We start from the raw sequence: 13554 nt of genomic DNA on the forward strand, positions 1-13554 counted from the left end.
TTATTAAAAAAAAAAAAGACAATTAGGAGAAAAAAAATAAAGTATACAAATACGGCTGGGTGTCTCTGCATTCACCTTACTAACAAAGGATTGTCTCTTAAAAACAGAGAGACTGCTACATATCCATAAATTCTCATACATATTCATCCATTCTTCTTAGGATCTTTGGTGTTCTTCTGTTTAGTTTTCTCTTGCCCCCTTCCCAATAGATCAATCTTCTTGGCGCCATTGAGATTTACATTCTCTGATACCAGAAATGCAATAAATTCCTCCCCCCAGAGTTCTGGTCACTGCTGTCTTCATCTGGATAAGAGAGTTTACAAATTCAGGAGTTCTCTGGCTATTTTTTTTTTTTCCTCAGTCTTTGGGTTATACAAACAAAAGCAGTTTTTGTTTTAATACTATGCCATAGCCTAACATATATGTATTATACTACTATTTCTAAATAACATCAGTAACAGAAATAAAGAAAACTATATTAATACAACAAAATTTCTCATTCTTATACACATAACATTCATTTTAATATTTGCGAAAAGCCAGTAACAGTTGGAAGGGACCCACATGGATCATGGAGCCCAAGTCCTGCTCCTGCACAGGACACCCCAAGAGTCACATCATGTACCCAAAAGTGTCCAAACGCTTCTTGAAGTCAGGTTCAGGACTGTGCCCATTCCCTGGGGAGCCTGGGCAGTGCCAGCACCCTCTGGGGGATGAACTTTTGCTGAAATCCAACCTAAACCCCCGTGACAGAGCTCCAGCCCTTCCCTGGGTGCTGTCACTGTCACTGAGCAGAGATCAGTGCCCGTCTCTCCTCTTCCCTCATGAGGAAGCTGTAACTGGAATGAGCCTCCTCCAGCTGAACAGACCAAGTGTCCCCAGCCGCTCCTCTTCCCCTCAAGACCCTTCACCAACTTCACTGCCCTCCTCTGGACGCTTTATAACACCTTAATATCTTCCTTATATCACGGCCTTATTGCGGTCCTATATTATTTTTACAGGCCCGCACCTGCCCTCAGCACCGCAGGCGAGGCCGCCCCAGCGCCGCTCCGGGGCCGAGGACACGCCTGGCACTGCCGGCTGCCGGCACCCTCATTCCAGGGCACTGCCACATCTCCGGGACCCTCATTCCATGGCACTGCCACATCTCCGGGACCCTCATTCCATGGCACTGCCACATCTCCGGGACCGACAGCACCCTCATTCCAGGGTCACATCTCCGGGACCGACAGCCCAGGGCACTGCCACATCCCCGGGACCCTCATTCCAGGGCACTGCCACATCTCCGGGACCGCCAGCACCCTCATTCCAGGGTCACATCTCCCGGACCCTCATTCCAGGGCACTGCCACATTTCCCGGACCGCCAGCACCCTCATTCCAGGGTCACATCTCCCGGACCGACAGCCCAGGGCACTGCCACATCTCCGGGACCGAGAGCAGCCCAGGGCACTGCCACATCTCCCGGACCGAGAGCCCAGGGCACTGCCACATCTCCCGGACCCACAGCCCAGGGCACTGGCACATCTCCGGGACCGAGAGCACCCTCATTCCAGGGTCACATTTCCCGGACCGACAGCCCAGGGCACTGCCACATCTCCCGGACCCTCATTCCAGGGCACTGCCACATCTCCGGGACCGAGAGCACCCTCATTCCAGGGTCACATTTCCCGGACCGACAGCCCAGGGCACTGCCACATCTCCCGAAGGACCCAGAGCCCAGGGCACTGCCACATCCCCGGACCGAGAGCAGCGCTCCCTCAGGCCCCGCGCAGGGCGCTCCCCGGAAGCGCTCGCTGTCTCCATGGGGACGGCGGGCGGGCGCGCCGGAAGCGGCGGCGCTCGGTGCGGGAGGGCGGCCCCGTCCGCTCCCTCAGCCCGCGGGCCCCGCCGGACCATGGAGCCGGCCCGGGCCGCCTGCCTCCTGCTCCTGCTGCTGCTGCCGCCGCTGGCAGCGCCCGCGCCGGGAGAATTCGACCCGTACCGCGTGCTGGGGGTCGGCCGGAGCTCCAGCCAGGCCGATATCAAGAAGGCCTACAAGCGGCTCGCCCGGGAATGGTACGTGCTGCCCTTGCACCCCGTCCGCCCGGCTCCGGGAGAGCATCCCGGAGGTTCGGTGACAGCGCCAGGCCCCGTGGTGGCATGAGCCGCCTCGCCTGGCTGTGTGCCCCGGCTTCCTCGCAAGGCCGGGAGCCGGCCTGGCACACGTAGATGCTCCATGGCAGCGATGCGTGCTGGAAAACCCTCTGGAGCCTGGCTGCGGGGCGAGGACATCGCTCAGGGGCTGCTCGCGAGGGGGAAAAGTTCTCCCACAGTCAGGCAACAGGGGGAAAAGTTCACTCAGAGTCTGGTTAGGGTGGGAGAATTCTCACAGAGTCTGGTTACGAGGGGTAGAGTTCTCCTGGAATCTGGCTATGGAGGGAAAAGTTCTCCTGGAGTGTGGCTGTGGTGGGAGAATTATCTCAGAGTCTGGCTACAGGAAAAAGCTCTTCCAGAGCCTTGTTACAAAGGAAGAAAGTTCTCCCAGAATTGGGCTATGGGGGAAAAGTTCTCCCAGAGTCTGGCTAGGGTGGGAGAATTCTCCTGGAGTCTGGCTGCAAGGGGAAAAAAGTCCTTCCAGAGGCAAGTGATGGGGGGGAAAGTTCTCTTAGAGTCTGCCTGTGTGGAGAAAAATATCTCTGGGAACTTCTAATACACGAGGCTGGAAGTCTCAGCTTGATACCTTGATGTCCAAGGGCCGTTCAGTCCCTGTGCTGTGGAAGGGAAATGTGTTGGATGTGCAAACATCACACCCCTCATGCAGGTGGTGTGTGGTGATGGGCAGGCTATGGAAATAAAATGAATAAAGTAGGGTTACCTGCAGCTTTTAGAGCCCTTGTTGCTCTGTGTGAGACATCCCTGAGGCCGTGGCAGGAGGTGATTCAAGGAAGAACTCGGTAGTTATGTAGGGCAGCAGGCAAGGGAGGCGTTTTTGGGGAGGAGACACGCTCTGTGTCCTGGGCTCAGGCTGCTGGGGATGGAGCAGACAGAGGGACAGGTCCAGGGACACACAGCCCCCATCCCAGTGCTTTGGGATGGTTTTTTGGGACAGCACGTGCTGGGTATAAACCTGATCTCAGCCTCGGGGGTGTCACTGCAGGCCCTCACTGCCCCATGTCCTCCTCATCTCCAACAGCTTCCACACTGACCCCTTTTCCTCTGCTTCTGCCCCACAGGCACCCTGACAAAAACAAGGACCCGGGAGCAGAGGACAAATTCATCCAGATTAGCAAGGCCTACGAGGTAACACATGCTTGCTGTAAACTCCTGCTACTCTTTAACATTAAGTGACCTTATTTTTCCATACATGGCTTTGTGTTTTTCCAGTGTATTTTTGTGTGGGAAAAGTGCTTGACTCTGTGGAGGTGGATATTACCCACACAAAAAGTTTGCTCAGCTTTGTTGATAGAGCCACTGGAGTCACCAGCATGGTTTCTGCTGCAAAAACTTTGCTACAGGTCTGCCCTGTTCTGCCTAAAAAGCCTCAAAGGATGAAGGAGTGGGTATTCCCCAAGCCCTGCCTGGCTGGGCAGCGTCTTGACTGTGTCACACATACATAAAAGCATTTTGGAGTGATGTAAGCAACGTTCATCATCACCACAGGGATTTGGTCACCTCACATTATTCTTAGCAGTAGTTATTTGCATGTTCTGGAAATTGGTCGCTTCGGTTTGTGGCAGCCAAGCCCATGGAAATCAAAATAAATCCTGATTTCCCTGCTAAAAAATGCAGTTTCTCTGCAGGGATTCTGGCTGCTCAGTGAAACTTTTGGCACTTGCTGAACCCTCCAGATTCAAAGAGACACCAGCAAAAGCCACACAGAAAAGAGTGTTTGTGCTCAGAACACAGGATGTTCAGACCCAAGGAGCTGTTGGTGACACAAGTGGGTACAGCAGTCTGGATTTAAGGGCTCCTTTTCTTCAGGCTTTGAGGGTTATTTTTACCCTGATTTCCTACAGTGAGCCTAGAAGGATGTGATGCTTCCTTTTCCCAAAATATTTATCCTCTGATGTGCAGCAAAGGCTGCACATTCCTTACGTTATTTACTGAGGGATTACAGTCAGGCCACTTCCCCCTCATGGGTTCAGACAATCATTTCTCCATCATTTGCTTCACAGATTCTCTCCAACGAGGAAAAGAGGGCAAACTTTGATCGCTACGGAGATGCTGGGGAAAGCCAGGGCTTCTCTCAGCAGCAGCATCGCCAGTTCCACCGCTTCCACGATGGTTTCTATTTTGATGAGTCCTTCTTCCATTTCCCTTTCAATTCCGAGAGGCGCGACACCTCCGACGAGAAGTATTTGCTCCACTTTTCCCACTACGTCAATGAAATCGTGCCAGATAGTTTCAAGAAGCCTTACCTCATTAAAATCACCTCAGACTGGTGCTTCAGCTGCATCCACATCGAGCCTGTGTGGAAGGAAGTTGCTCAGGAATTGGAGGCGCTGGGTGAGGATGAGGTTGTTGGGGTTGGGTGTGTGTCCCTCGCCCGGTGAGGCTGCAGTGGTTTGCCTTCAGGTCTGTGACCCAGTTTAGATTTCCTCAGGGTTTTATCCTAATGCTCTCCCAAACATTCCTGACTCCAAAGCAGGGTGCTGGGTGAAGGTCATCGGTTTTCCACTGGGTGTTTGGGTTGCTGGGGATGTCAGAGGTGAAGCGGGTGCTCTCCTTTTGCAGGAGCAGGAATCGGCGTCGTCCACGCGGGGTACGAACGGCGCCTCGCCCATCACCTGGGTGCCCACAGCACTCCAACCCTGCTGGGGCTCATTAATGGGAAAATAACCTTCTTCCACAACGCTGTGGTTCGGGAAAACCTGCGGCAGTTCGTGGAGAACCTTCTGCCAGGGAATCTTGTTGAAAAGGTAGGGTCTAGCAGGGGTGTCAGGTGCTGCTGCTCCTCTCTGCCTGGAGAGCCCTCTCTCCTTGGCTGTTTTGGTGGCTAATCTGTTTAATTCGGGCTCCAAGCTGATCTGTCTCACAAAGCTCCAAACCCTGGAGCTGTCAGAAGCGTTCCCACCCCACAGCTCTGTAACACTTGTCCTTGAAAAGATCCTGTCACCACTGCATGGTCCCACCAGTGATTCTAGTGGCAGCTGACCCCAGCTGGGACACCCCACAGCTGCCAGGGCTCTACCCAAGCTATCCCTGGGACAGGAACCTGCTGGATTTCACTTCTCTCCTGCTTTCTCCTGGTATTTCATCCAGCAAATTAGGGACCACTCACTACCTCAGAGGTCACATCACTAAAACTCACTGACACAGGGTCCCATTTGTTTTGTCCAGTTTTCCTTCAGAGCTTTGAAACAAGCTGGCAGCATGAGCCCCTTCAAAGTCATAAGTAAAACCTCCTAACTGATAAAATATTCCTGTATTTCGGCCTTCTGGTGATTTTTGACAGAGTTCTAAAAAACCCACTGTCCCTGTATGTGGCACTCTCACCTGCCTGACCTCTGCCTGTGGCCTTGTTCACCTCACCTCATTTTCCCTTGGGATCTTTACCAAGGGTCACCTTCCCCAACAAGCTCTTGACTCAGCTTCTGGGTATTGGAGTTATTCTTCCCCCAAAAAGAGGGATCATTTCCCCTTCTACAGTAACTGCAGCCATTTAAGTCCATTCTGAGAGGCATCATACCTGAAACAGAGCAGGTTTCATCGAGCTCTCAGGTGCCTTTTAACCCTTGGCTTCCCATTTTATATCTCAAGAATATGGTCCCAACAAACAGGAGAATAACAGTGCTGTTGGCAATGACTTGGAATGGCATCAACAGAGGCTGCAATAACTAAGAGGGCTGAGGAAGGTCAAGAGTGATGGTTTTAATTCACTCATTAATCAGGAATATATCTTGGAAAGACCATCCCACAGTCTGCTTCCTGCAGCAGCTGGACAGCTCTTTCAGGCTCAGAGGTTAAACTAAAGTTCTTTTTCTGTCTAAAGATTACAGATAAAAACTACATCCGCTTTCTGTCCGACTGGAGGAAAGACAACAAGCCCCACGTGCTGCTGTTTGATCACATGCCAGTTGTGCCCTTGTTATACAAGGTAATGTCACTTCTCTCACTGCATTGTTGACTTGCTTATAAACGTTCCAAATAAAAACACGCCACTGCTGTGAGCAGAGGTGGACTGATGCCTCCAGACACCACTGACTGGTTTGAGGAGAGCAAGGTGATTTGTGCAGGTTGTAAATGCTGTGGCCAGGTGAGCAGCTTTGTTAGGAGTCTGTTTCTTTGTCCTGCCACACTTACCCTTGGGTGTGAAGGTGCAGGTGTGTTTAGAGGTAGCAGCGACACAGGTGCACAGCTTTTGTTGGGAGATGTTTGTGGCACATCTAATTGGAGTTGCTGAAAACCCCATTTCCTAAGAAGCCCCTGCTACCCTACAACACATCAGGCTGTAAATAAAGCTGTGGATCCATAGAGGCTCCTGCCACAATGACTAAGAGGACACAAAATTGGCTTCAGTGAGGGAGAGGAAGGGTGTTGCTGCTGGAGATGAATAGATCACACGGACACAGGTCGAGGTGTGGTGAAAAGAAGAGAGAGTTTATTTTTCCTCCCAGGATTTTTAGGTTTCTGACCACAGCCAGGGATTGGATGGTCAGGATAACACTTTCTCACTGCACTGGCCATGAAAGATGCCCATCACAAGACGTGGAACAGAAAGAATGTACACATATCTATGTTTACAGTTACTGTCCCGGGAAAGTCTTTAGAAAACCATGTCAGCAAGCTCAGAAGCTGAGTTTTCAGGGCGACAGAAGGGCTGGTACTTCTCACAGCACATCTGATGGCATTCAAACAGCAAGATGTGTTCTTGGAGCAAAGCCACCACAAGCACCTGGGGGAGAAAGTGCTTACACTGTAACATAACCACGTGCTGGGGATTTCCTCCCACCCAGCTGACGGCCTTTGCCTACCGCGATTACCTGTCCTTTGGGTACGTGTACGTCGGACTCCGGGGCACTGAAGAGTTGTCCAGCCAGTACAACATCAATGTCTACACTCCCACCATGATGATCTTCAAGGAGCACATCGACAGGCCCGCTGATGTTGTGCAGGTATCACTCCAAGCCCTCTCTGAGAGCTTAGGGAAAATGGGAGTGGAGATTTCTGACCGAGCTGGCAGTGAGGGGGTGGTCAGTGGTGCAGTTTGGAGGAAGAGTGTTTGAGCTCAGCTTAAACTCAAGCTTTGGAGGAGGAAAGGGAATGTTAGCACAGGGGAAGCTTGGGTCACCCCAGCCTGCTGGGGAGGAGGGACACATGTAACTTCTCAGTCTTGGGGCCTCAGAACATCTTGGGAGGACCACAGAGGCTGGCAGCCTTCTCCAGGAACATCCAACATCTTTCCCCTCCTCTTCCTGCTCATCTCTGACTTCTGCTTTCTTGGTCCTTGCCAGGCACGAGAAATGAAGAAGCAGCTCATTGATGACTTCCTTTCCCAGAATAAGTTCCTCATGGTGGCCAGACTGACCAGCCAGAGGCTGTTCCAGGAGCTGTGTCCTGTGAAGAAGAGTCACCGTCAGCGGAAGTAAGTGACGCGTCCCCGTTTTGTTTCCCAAGGCTCTGGGGCTGCTCCTAGAGTCTCTTTTGGTTTGATTCTGAGGGAAAAGAGCAATTACTGCATTGGATCATGTTCAATATCCACACTGTCAGAGAGGTTTCTGGCTTACCAGGATTATTCTGGCAAGAGGACAGGGGTTGGTCATTCCCTCTCACCTCCAGACTGGCTCTTAATCCCACATCTCCTTGTGTCACCCAGGCACTGCGTGGTCTTGCTTACCGGGGAAGGAGAGAAGTTTGCTGAGGCTTATGAGGCCTTTTTGACTTTTGCTGTGGCCAACACAAAAGACACACTGAAGTTTGTGCACATCTACAGCGATCGGCAGCCGGAATTTGCAGACGCCTTGCTGATGGATGAGGAGAAATACCACGGAAAATCAGCTGTGAGGGTTTCCTTTTATTTTTTTAATCCCTTCTTCTCTTAGCCTGTCATTTAATTGATGCTGTACCTACATCTGACAGCTGATTCTGGGCAGTGGTTTGAGATGAATCATCTGTCTAGAAGAAAACAAAAGCCCCTTGCTGTCTGACATCTGCCATGCTCTTGGCTCATCCAGGTGGTCATTCTGGAGAGGCGCAATAACGCAGGGAAGATCGCCTATAAAGCCTTGGAGGACGCCTGGCAAGGCAGCAAAGAGGACAACTTCATCCTCCTGGATCTCCTGGACCAGCTGAGGACAGACCCTGGCCTTCTCTCATCAGAGACTGTCGTGGCAGACCTGAATGATGAGCTCGCTCCTGTAAGTGCACAGCCTTTCCAGACATCCCTGTTACCTCTGTGGACAGTCCCACGATGGCTCTTCAGAGGCATTGTTTATATTTTAAAATAACAAGGCAAAACTCCTAGAAGATTTCTTGCATACAGAAGGAAGCTCATGGCATGCTTTGAACCCGTTGGAGCTCTTTATAGCAGTTTTGTCATTTAGTTTTTTGCTTTTCATTCTTTTTGAACAGATGTTCCTCATCCGATGGTTCTACTCCACGCTGGACTACATCTCAGACTGCTGGGACAGTTTGTTTCACAGTAACTGGTATGGATTGGGCACCCATTGTTGGTGTTCACTGCTTCCCTCTCCCCTTATTTTAAAACAGATCCAATTTTAGCCTCTTTTTGGGTGGGAGTAGGACAACACTCAAAAACACGATGGTCTTTAAGACCCAAGGAACAAGCTGAGTTTCTGGGGAAAGCACACAGTGTTACCTGATGTAGGCAGGAACTGAAATTGAGGCAGAAAATGTGAACTCACAGACCTGACTGCTGCTTGCACATCTTCCCCTCAGGCGAGAAATGATGCCACTCCTGTCCTTGCTCTTCTCTGCGCTCTTCATTCTCTTTGGCACCGTCATTGTTCAGGCTTTCAGGTGAGTGCACAGCAAAATGCCCTCAGGGACAGCTCCTCAGTCCAACCCCAAGGCCTTAAAGACACAAAATCCCCTTCCTCTGCAGTGATTCGAGTGACTCAAGGGACGCTCCACCCTCGGGGAAAGAAGAAACGGCCACAAAGACAGAGAAGAACGACGCGAGCTTCAGCAAAGAGAGTAACAGGTTCCCTCTCTAACTTCTCCAGAATGTTTTCTGCAGAAGCATTGCTCAGGCAGCACCTGTGCAGGGAGGGTTAGTGAGGAGCAGAGAAGGGCTGAAGGTGCTCTTAGTGCAGTTGTTGTGCAGGGCAGTGCAGGCACAGCAAGGAACAGTGTGCAGCCAGCAAGGACAGGGGGACACTTATCTGTTTATTAAACAATTCCCACCAAATTTGCCCAAGAGAGCATCCTCAGGGGATAGGTAAAGGTCAGACCCACTCATTGAGGGAGGTGCAAACCTCCAGTTTACACCAGTTTGCACCAGTTACACTGGCTTTTGCTGCAGGGCACAGGGATGGATTGGCATAACGGGCTCACAGTTTCTCTATCCTCAGTTGCTCCCAGTCCCTTGCCCACCTTTCACTTGGTTTTTTGTTGCAGCAGGGTTCCCAAAAAGGGCTTTGTTGAGGTGACTGAGCTGACGGACATCAACTACACCAGTAACCTGGTGCGCCTGAGGCCAGGGCACATGAACGTCGTCTTGATCCTGTCCAACTCCACCAAAACCCCCCTTCTCCAGAAGTTTGCCCTGGAAGTCTACTCGTTCACAGGGTAGGCTGGGCCCTCTCCTGGGCTTCTGTTGTTGTGTTAACCACTTGTGTGATGCTGCTCTGGTGACACGTGAGGAGCGGGGTTGGCTCCATTGCCAGGAGTGAACACTGCTGGCGAGCGAAGTGACCTCTGCCCTCCCCAGTGGCAATGAGCCACCAAAAACCCGGCTGTTCCCAGCCAGACTGGGTGATGGTGGCCACAAGGGTCAGCTGCTGGTGCCACTTTGGCTGTACCTGTGTTTTGACAGAGAGAGAGCATGACAGGGCTGCATACACTGAGCTGAAAAAGGAGCTGTGGCATTGCAGCACTGCCCTGCCCTTGCTGACGATTCCTGTCCAGCAGGAATCCAGCCAGACCCAGGACAACATGTGCTAATCCCACTGTCTTCTCTGCTCTTCCCCCAGGAGCAGCTCTCTTCACTTCTCCTTCCTCAGCCTGGACAAGCACCGAGAGTGGCTGGAGTATCTGTTGGAGTTTGCCCAGGATGCAGCCCCCATCCCAAACCAGTATGACAAGCATTTCCTCGAGCGTGACTACACGGGCTACGTCCTGGCTCTGAACGGCCACAAGAAATACTTCTGCCTCTTTAAACCTCACAGATCAGGGGATGAGGGGGGAACCCTGGGAGCGTGCGAGGATTACGATGCTTTACAACATGCGGAAGCCAGAGGGAAATCCTCCTGCAGCCCGGGATCTAGATCCATTAAAAACAAATTACACAAATTATCCTTTTGGATGGAACGCCTTCTAGAGGGTTCCTTACAGAGGTTCTATATCCCCTCGTGGCCCGCACTAGACTGAGGGACTTCACAGAGATTCTAAGGGGACAAACTTTTTATGAAGATGACAAGGGACAGCTCTTTCCAGGAATACTCAAACAAGCGTGATGATGAATGGACCTTAGGTTTTAGATGAACTCTCCTGGGGCCGGCAACCAGAACACACCTCCCGCGTCCGGAGCCCGGGAGCGCAGCCAAGCGCACCCCTGCGCCCGCCACCGCCCCGCCGTGCGTTTGGACGCCGTACAACCCAAGAGCCAAGAAATCTGTTTTGCCTCTCTTGTCCAGTCACCCCCGTCCCACCTCTTGTTTTACCTCGGTTGAAGAAATCCGTGACTTCCCTGGCTCCGCGCCAGCCGCGGCCGGTGGCGCAGGCCAGATCGCGGTTCTCCCTCCCCGTCCCCGTGTGCTTAGCCCATGGTGCATGGTGTAACTCTGGCAAGACCCTGCAGACCCTCCAGGCCCTGCCCTTCTGAAAGGCCTCCTCCCACCAGGCAGTCGTACTCTCTCGGCTTTCCCCATGGTAAGTGATGCAGAATCTGGTCAGGAGCATCTCCCTCGTAGCAAAAATTAGCTGGGACTCCCCCGTGGTGCGGGCTCGTGGGCGATCTGCATGTTTCATGCTCCTCGTGTCATGGTTCCACCTGCAGCTTCACTGGCTGAACCATAACAGGGAGGGAAAGGGCACAGCCGTAAAATACTGTCCAAGTGTTGAGCCATTTAAATGTCACGTTGATTTTTCAGATGCCTTTTCTGCTTCTGTCGATTTTAGACGATGTATCCTAGAGCCATAACTTTACCTGCGTCCTCAGATTGTAGGCGTGAGCTGCTATGAGCCAGTAGATGTGTAAAAAACCTCTACGTAGCTGCCAGGGAGCCACCTGGGCTCCTTGCAAACACCTTTCCAGCTGTAGTACAAACCAACCAACCTTCCTTTGTATCGAGGAACCTCATCCTCCAACGATTGTATTCTTGAAACGTTGCCCCAGAAGTGCTGTATCATCAGAGCGTTGCGTGCGTGTGAAGCTCCTTTGGTTTAGTCAGGGGTTGAGATGTTGGGTTTCAGCCTCTCACCCGTTTCCTTCTTGCCCCAAACCTCCACTTCTCCACGCTCAGGCTGCTCTCGTGGCTTTGTGTTTGTTTGCTTGGGTATTTCTTTAGGAAGTGGTGGGGGTGTGGGAGGTTAGAGCAGATGCACAGCCCTGGGTTTGGACGATGCTTTGCTGTAGCAGTGCCCCAACAGCTGCTTCCAACACCACAGGGAAAGGGTGGCCCTGGGAAAGGCACAGGGAGGACAAGCAGCAGCCTCGTGGCTGCTTACCACTCCTCAAGTGACTGAGCGAGGCAGCAGGGCTTCTCCTTGTGGCCAGGACTGAAATCCTGTGAGGTTTGTTCTTTGTTTTCACTGCTCCGGGGCTGACAGTGGCACCCAGGCCTCCTCCTTCCATGGATCTGGAGCCCTGTGGCACCGTCAGGCACTGCCAAAGCACAGGGATGAGAGCCAGTGGCCTTTGCCACAGGGCTTGGAACACAGAGCACTCGGTGAACACGTGCTGTTCATTCCAGACTCAGTCCTTGCCACCTTAGTTGCCATCTTAGCAGAGCAGCCAGTCAGTAGGAATAACTGCCAAGCCCTGCTAGCTGCTGATCCCGCACAGAAGCCGGGAATGCTCCAGTCATTGCGCTCCCTACATGCCCTAATTGCTCCCAAAGCCTTGCCTGATGGCATTTCCCCATCCTGGGAGCAGACTGGCATGCTCCAACCCCCACAGGTACCTCAGATCCCCTGTAAAACGTGCTTCAAATAAAGGCTGTGATGCCACAAACAATCCCCACGTGAGGTTAGTCAACCTCTGGGCTGCAGAATGAGGCACCAAAGTAGAGGGAAGGAAGGAAAGTGAGGTTTTCTCCTTGCCCAGGAGCTCCTGTGAAGCTCCTGTGAGCGTGCACAGGTAATGCTGACAGACAGCAGAGACAGAGTGAAACATCAGCCTGATGCTTCTAGATGTGATTTCCACCTGGCTGAAGCAATCACCACAGCACTCCTGCACTTTTCCCACAGCTTGCCATGCAGGATGTGGCTGGAATAGGTTTTAGCCCAGCAAAAGGCTCCACATAATGTCTTAAACATTTGCAGTAGAGGAAGAATGCTCTCTGGATCTCTGCTGTCTCTTCAGCTGATCAGAAACAAGGAGAAAACCCTCAACTCATGAAAAAAAAGTGCCTAGTTATGCTACAGTGAGGCAATTCAGCCCAACCCTGAGGAAGGGGAGAAGGCTTTATGGCCTTCACATCCATTGTGTGTGTTGCACGCTGCCAGAATCCTTGGGTTTATTTTCTTTTCAGCACAGGTAACCTCCCCTTTCAGCCAGGGTTGAGCTGAGGGAGTGCTTCCATCAATCCACCTGTGCTGGCTGCGGCTGGACCAGGAGCACAGCTCCTGGATTTTAATGGAAACTTTTGCCTGGGTTGAAACAAAAGCCAAGCTGCTCTGCCCCTTGGTTTAGCTGGCTGCAGTGCCAGCGTGGCACTCTGGGTGTTTGCTGTCTCGAGACCACGGTCAGAGCTGCTTATCCTGGGATCTGCCCTCTCCCAGCAGCCGTGAGCCGTCACCCCCGTCGTTTTCTAAACACTCGCGATTCTGTTCCACACGTGGCGATTCCTAATCCAAAGATTGAGGAGATTGGGACCTAGTGCACTTTCCTAGTGAGATCTGAGTGATGGCACAGTGCTCGGAGCTGAGGCAAAGCCCCAGAGTGGAGGTTGTTCCCAAACTCCTCCCTGTCCCTGCCTCTGCCCTTCACCCACAGGAGCCAGGACACGAGCGCAGCCTGACAAGTAGGACTGAGAACTAGGTACCTATTTTGCACTTTTGATACTGGGAGGGGGGGGAATTAACTTATTTGGCAAACTTGTCTTTTTTATTTTGGGGGGTTTTTTGTTTTGTTTTGTTTTTGTTTTTGTATTTGTGAACAGGCACTGATGTCATTTTGATTTAAGACAATTACAGGTTCGCAACCAAAATAAACTATTTTAATGTGTGAT

General features: G+C 52.0%; 1 protein-coding gene across 1 annotated transcript; it reads left to right on the forward strand.

Moving 5' to 3' along the window:
• The first annotated feature begins 1815 nt into the window (after nucleotides 1-1815).
• On the forward strand, nucleotides 1816-13553 carry DNAJC16 (DnaJ heat shock protein family (Hsp40) member C16). The gene is made up of 14 exons (XM_058855344.1): nucleotides 1816-2056; nucleotides 3214-3280; nucleotides 4156-4486; nucleotides 4715-4899; nucleotides 5973-6077; nucleotides 6937-7095; nucleotides 7435-7565; nucleotides 7797-7980; nucleotides 8155-8337; nucleotides 8552-8628; nucleotides 8879-8959; nucleotides 9045-9143; nucleotides 9560-9730; nucleotides 10135-13553. Exons 1-14 carry the CDS (start codon nucleotides 1896-1898, stop codon nucleotides 10529-10531), a joined length of 2331 nt encoding a protein of 776 aa, XP_058711327.1. The 5' UTR covers nucleotides 1816-1895; the 3' UTR covers nucleotides 10532-13553.
• Nucleotide 13554: the final 1 nt, after the last annotated feature.

The sequence above is a fragment of the Poecile atricapillus genome, chromosome 22 (genome assembly GCF_030490865.1).
Source record: "Poecile atricapillus isolate bPoeAtr1 chromosome 22, bPoeAtr1.hap1, whole genome shotgun sequence".
NCBI lineage: Eukaryota > Metazoa > Chordata > Aves > Passeriformes > Paridae > Poecile > Poecile atricapillus.

Excerpts from the sequence above, each read along its gene's own strand:
- DNAJC16 (XM_058855344.1), top strand. The coding sequence starts at position 1,896 with ATGGAGCCGGCCCGGGCCGCCTGCCTCCTGCTCCTGCTGCTGCTGCCG. Across the intron at positions 4,487-4,714 it reads TCAGGAATTGGAGGCGCTGG|GAGCAGGAATCGGCGTCGTC; the intron begins GTGAGGATGAGG and ends CTCCTTTTGCAG. Across the intron at positions 8,629-8,878 it reads AGTTTGTTTCACAGTAACTG|GCGAGAAATGATGCCACTCC; the intron begins GTATGGATTGGG and ends TCTTCCCCTCAG.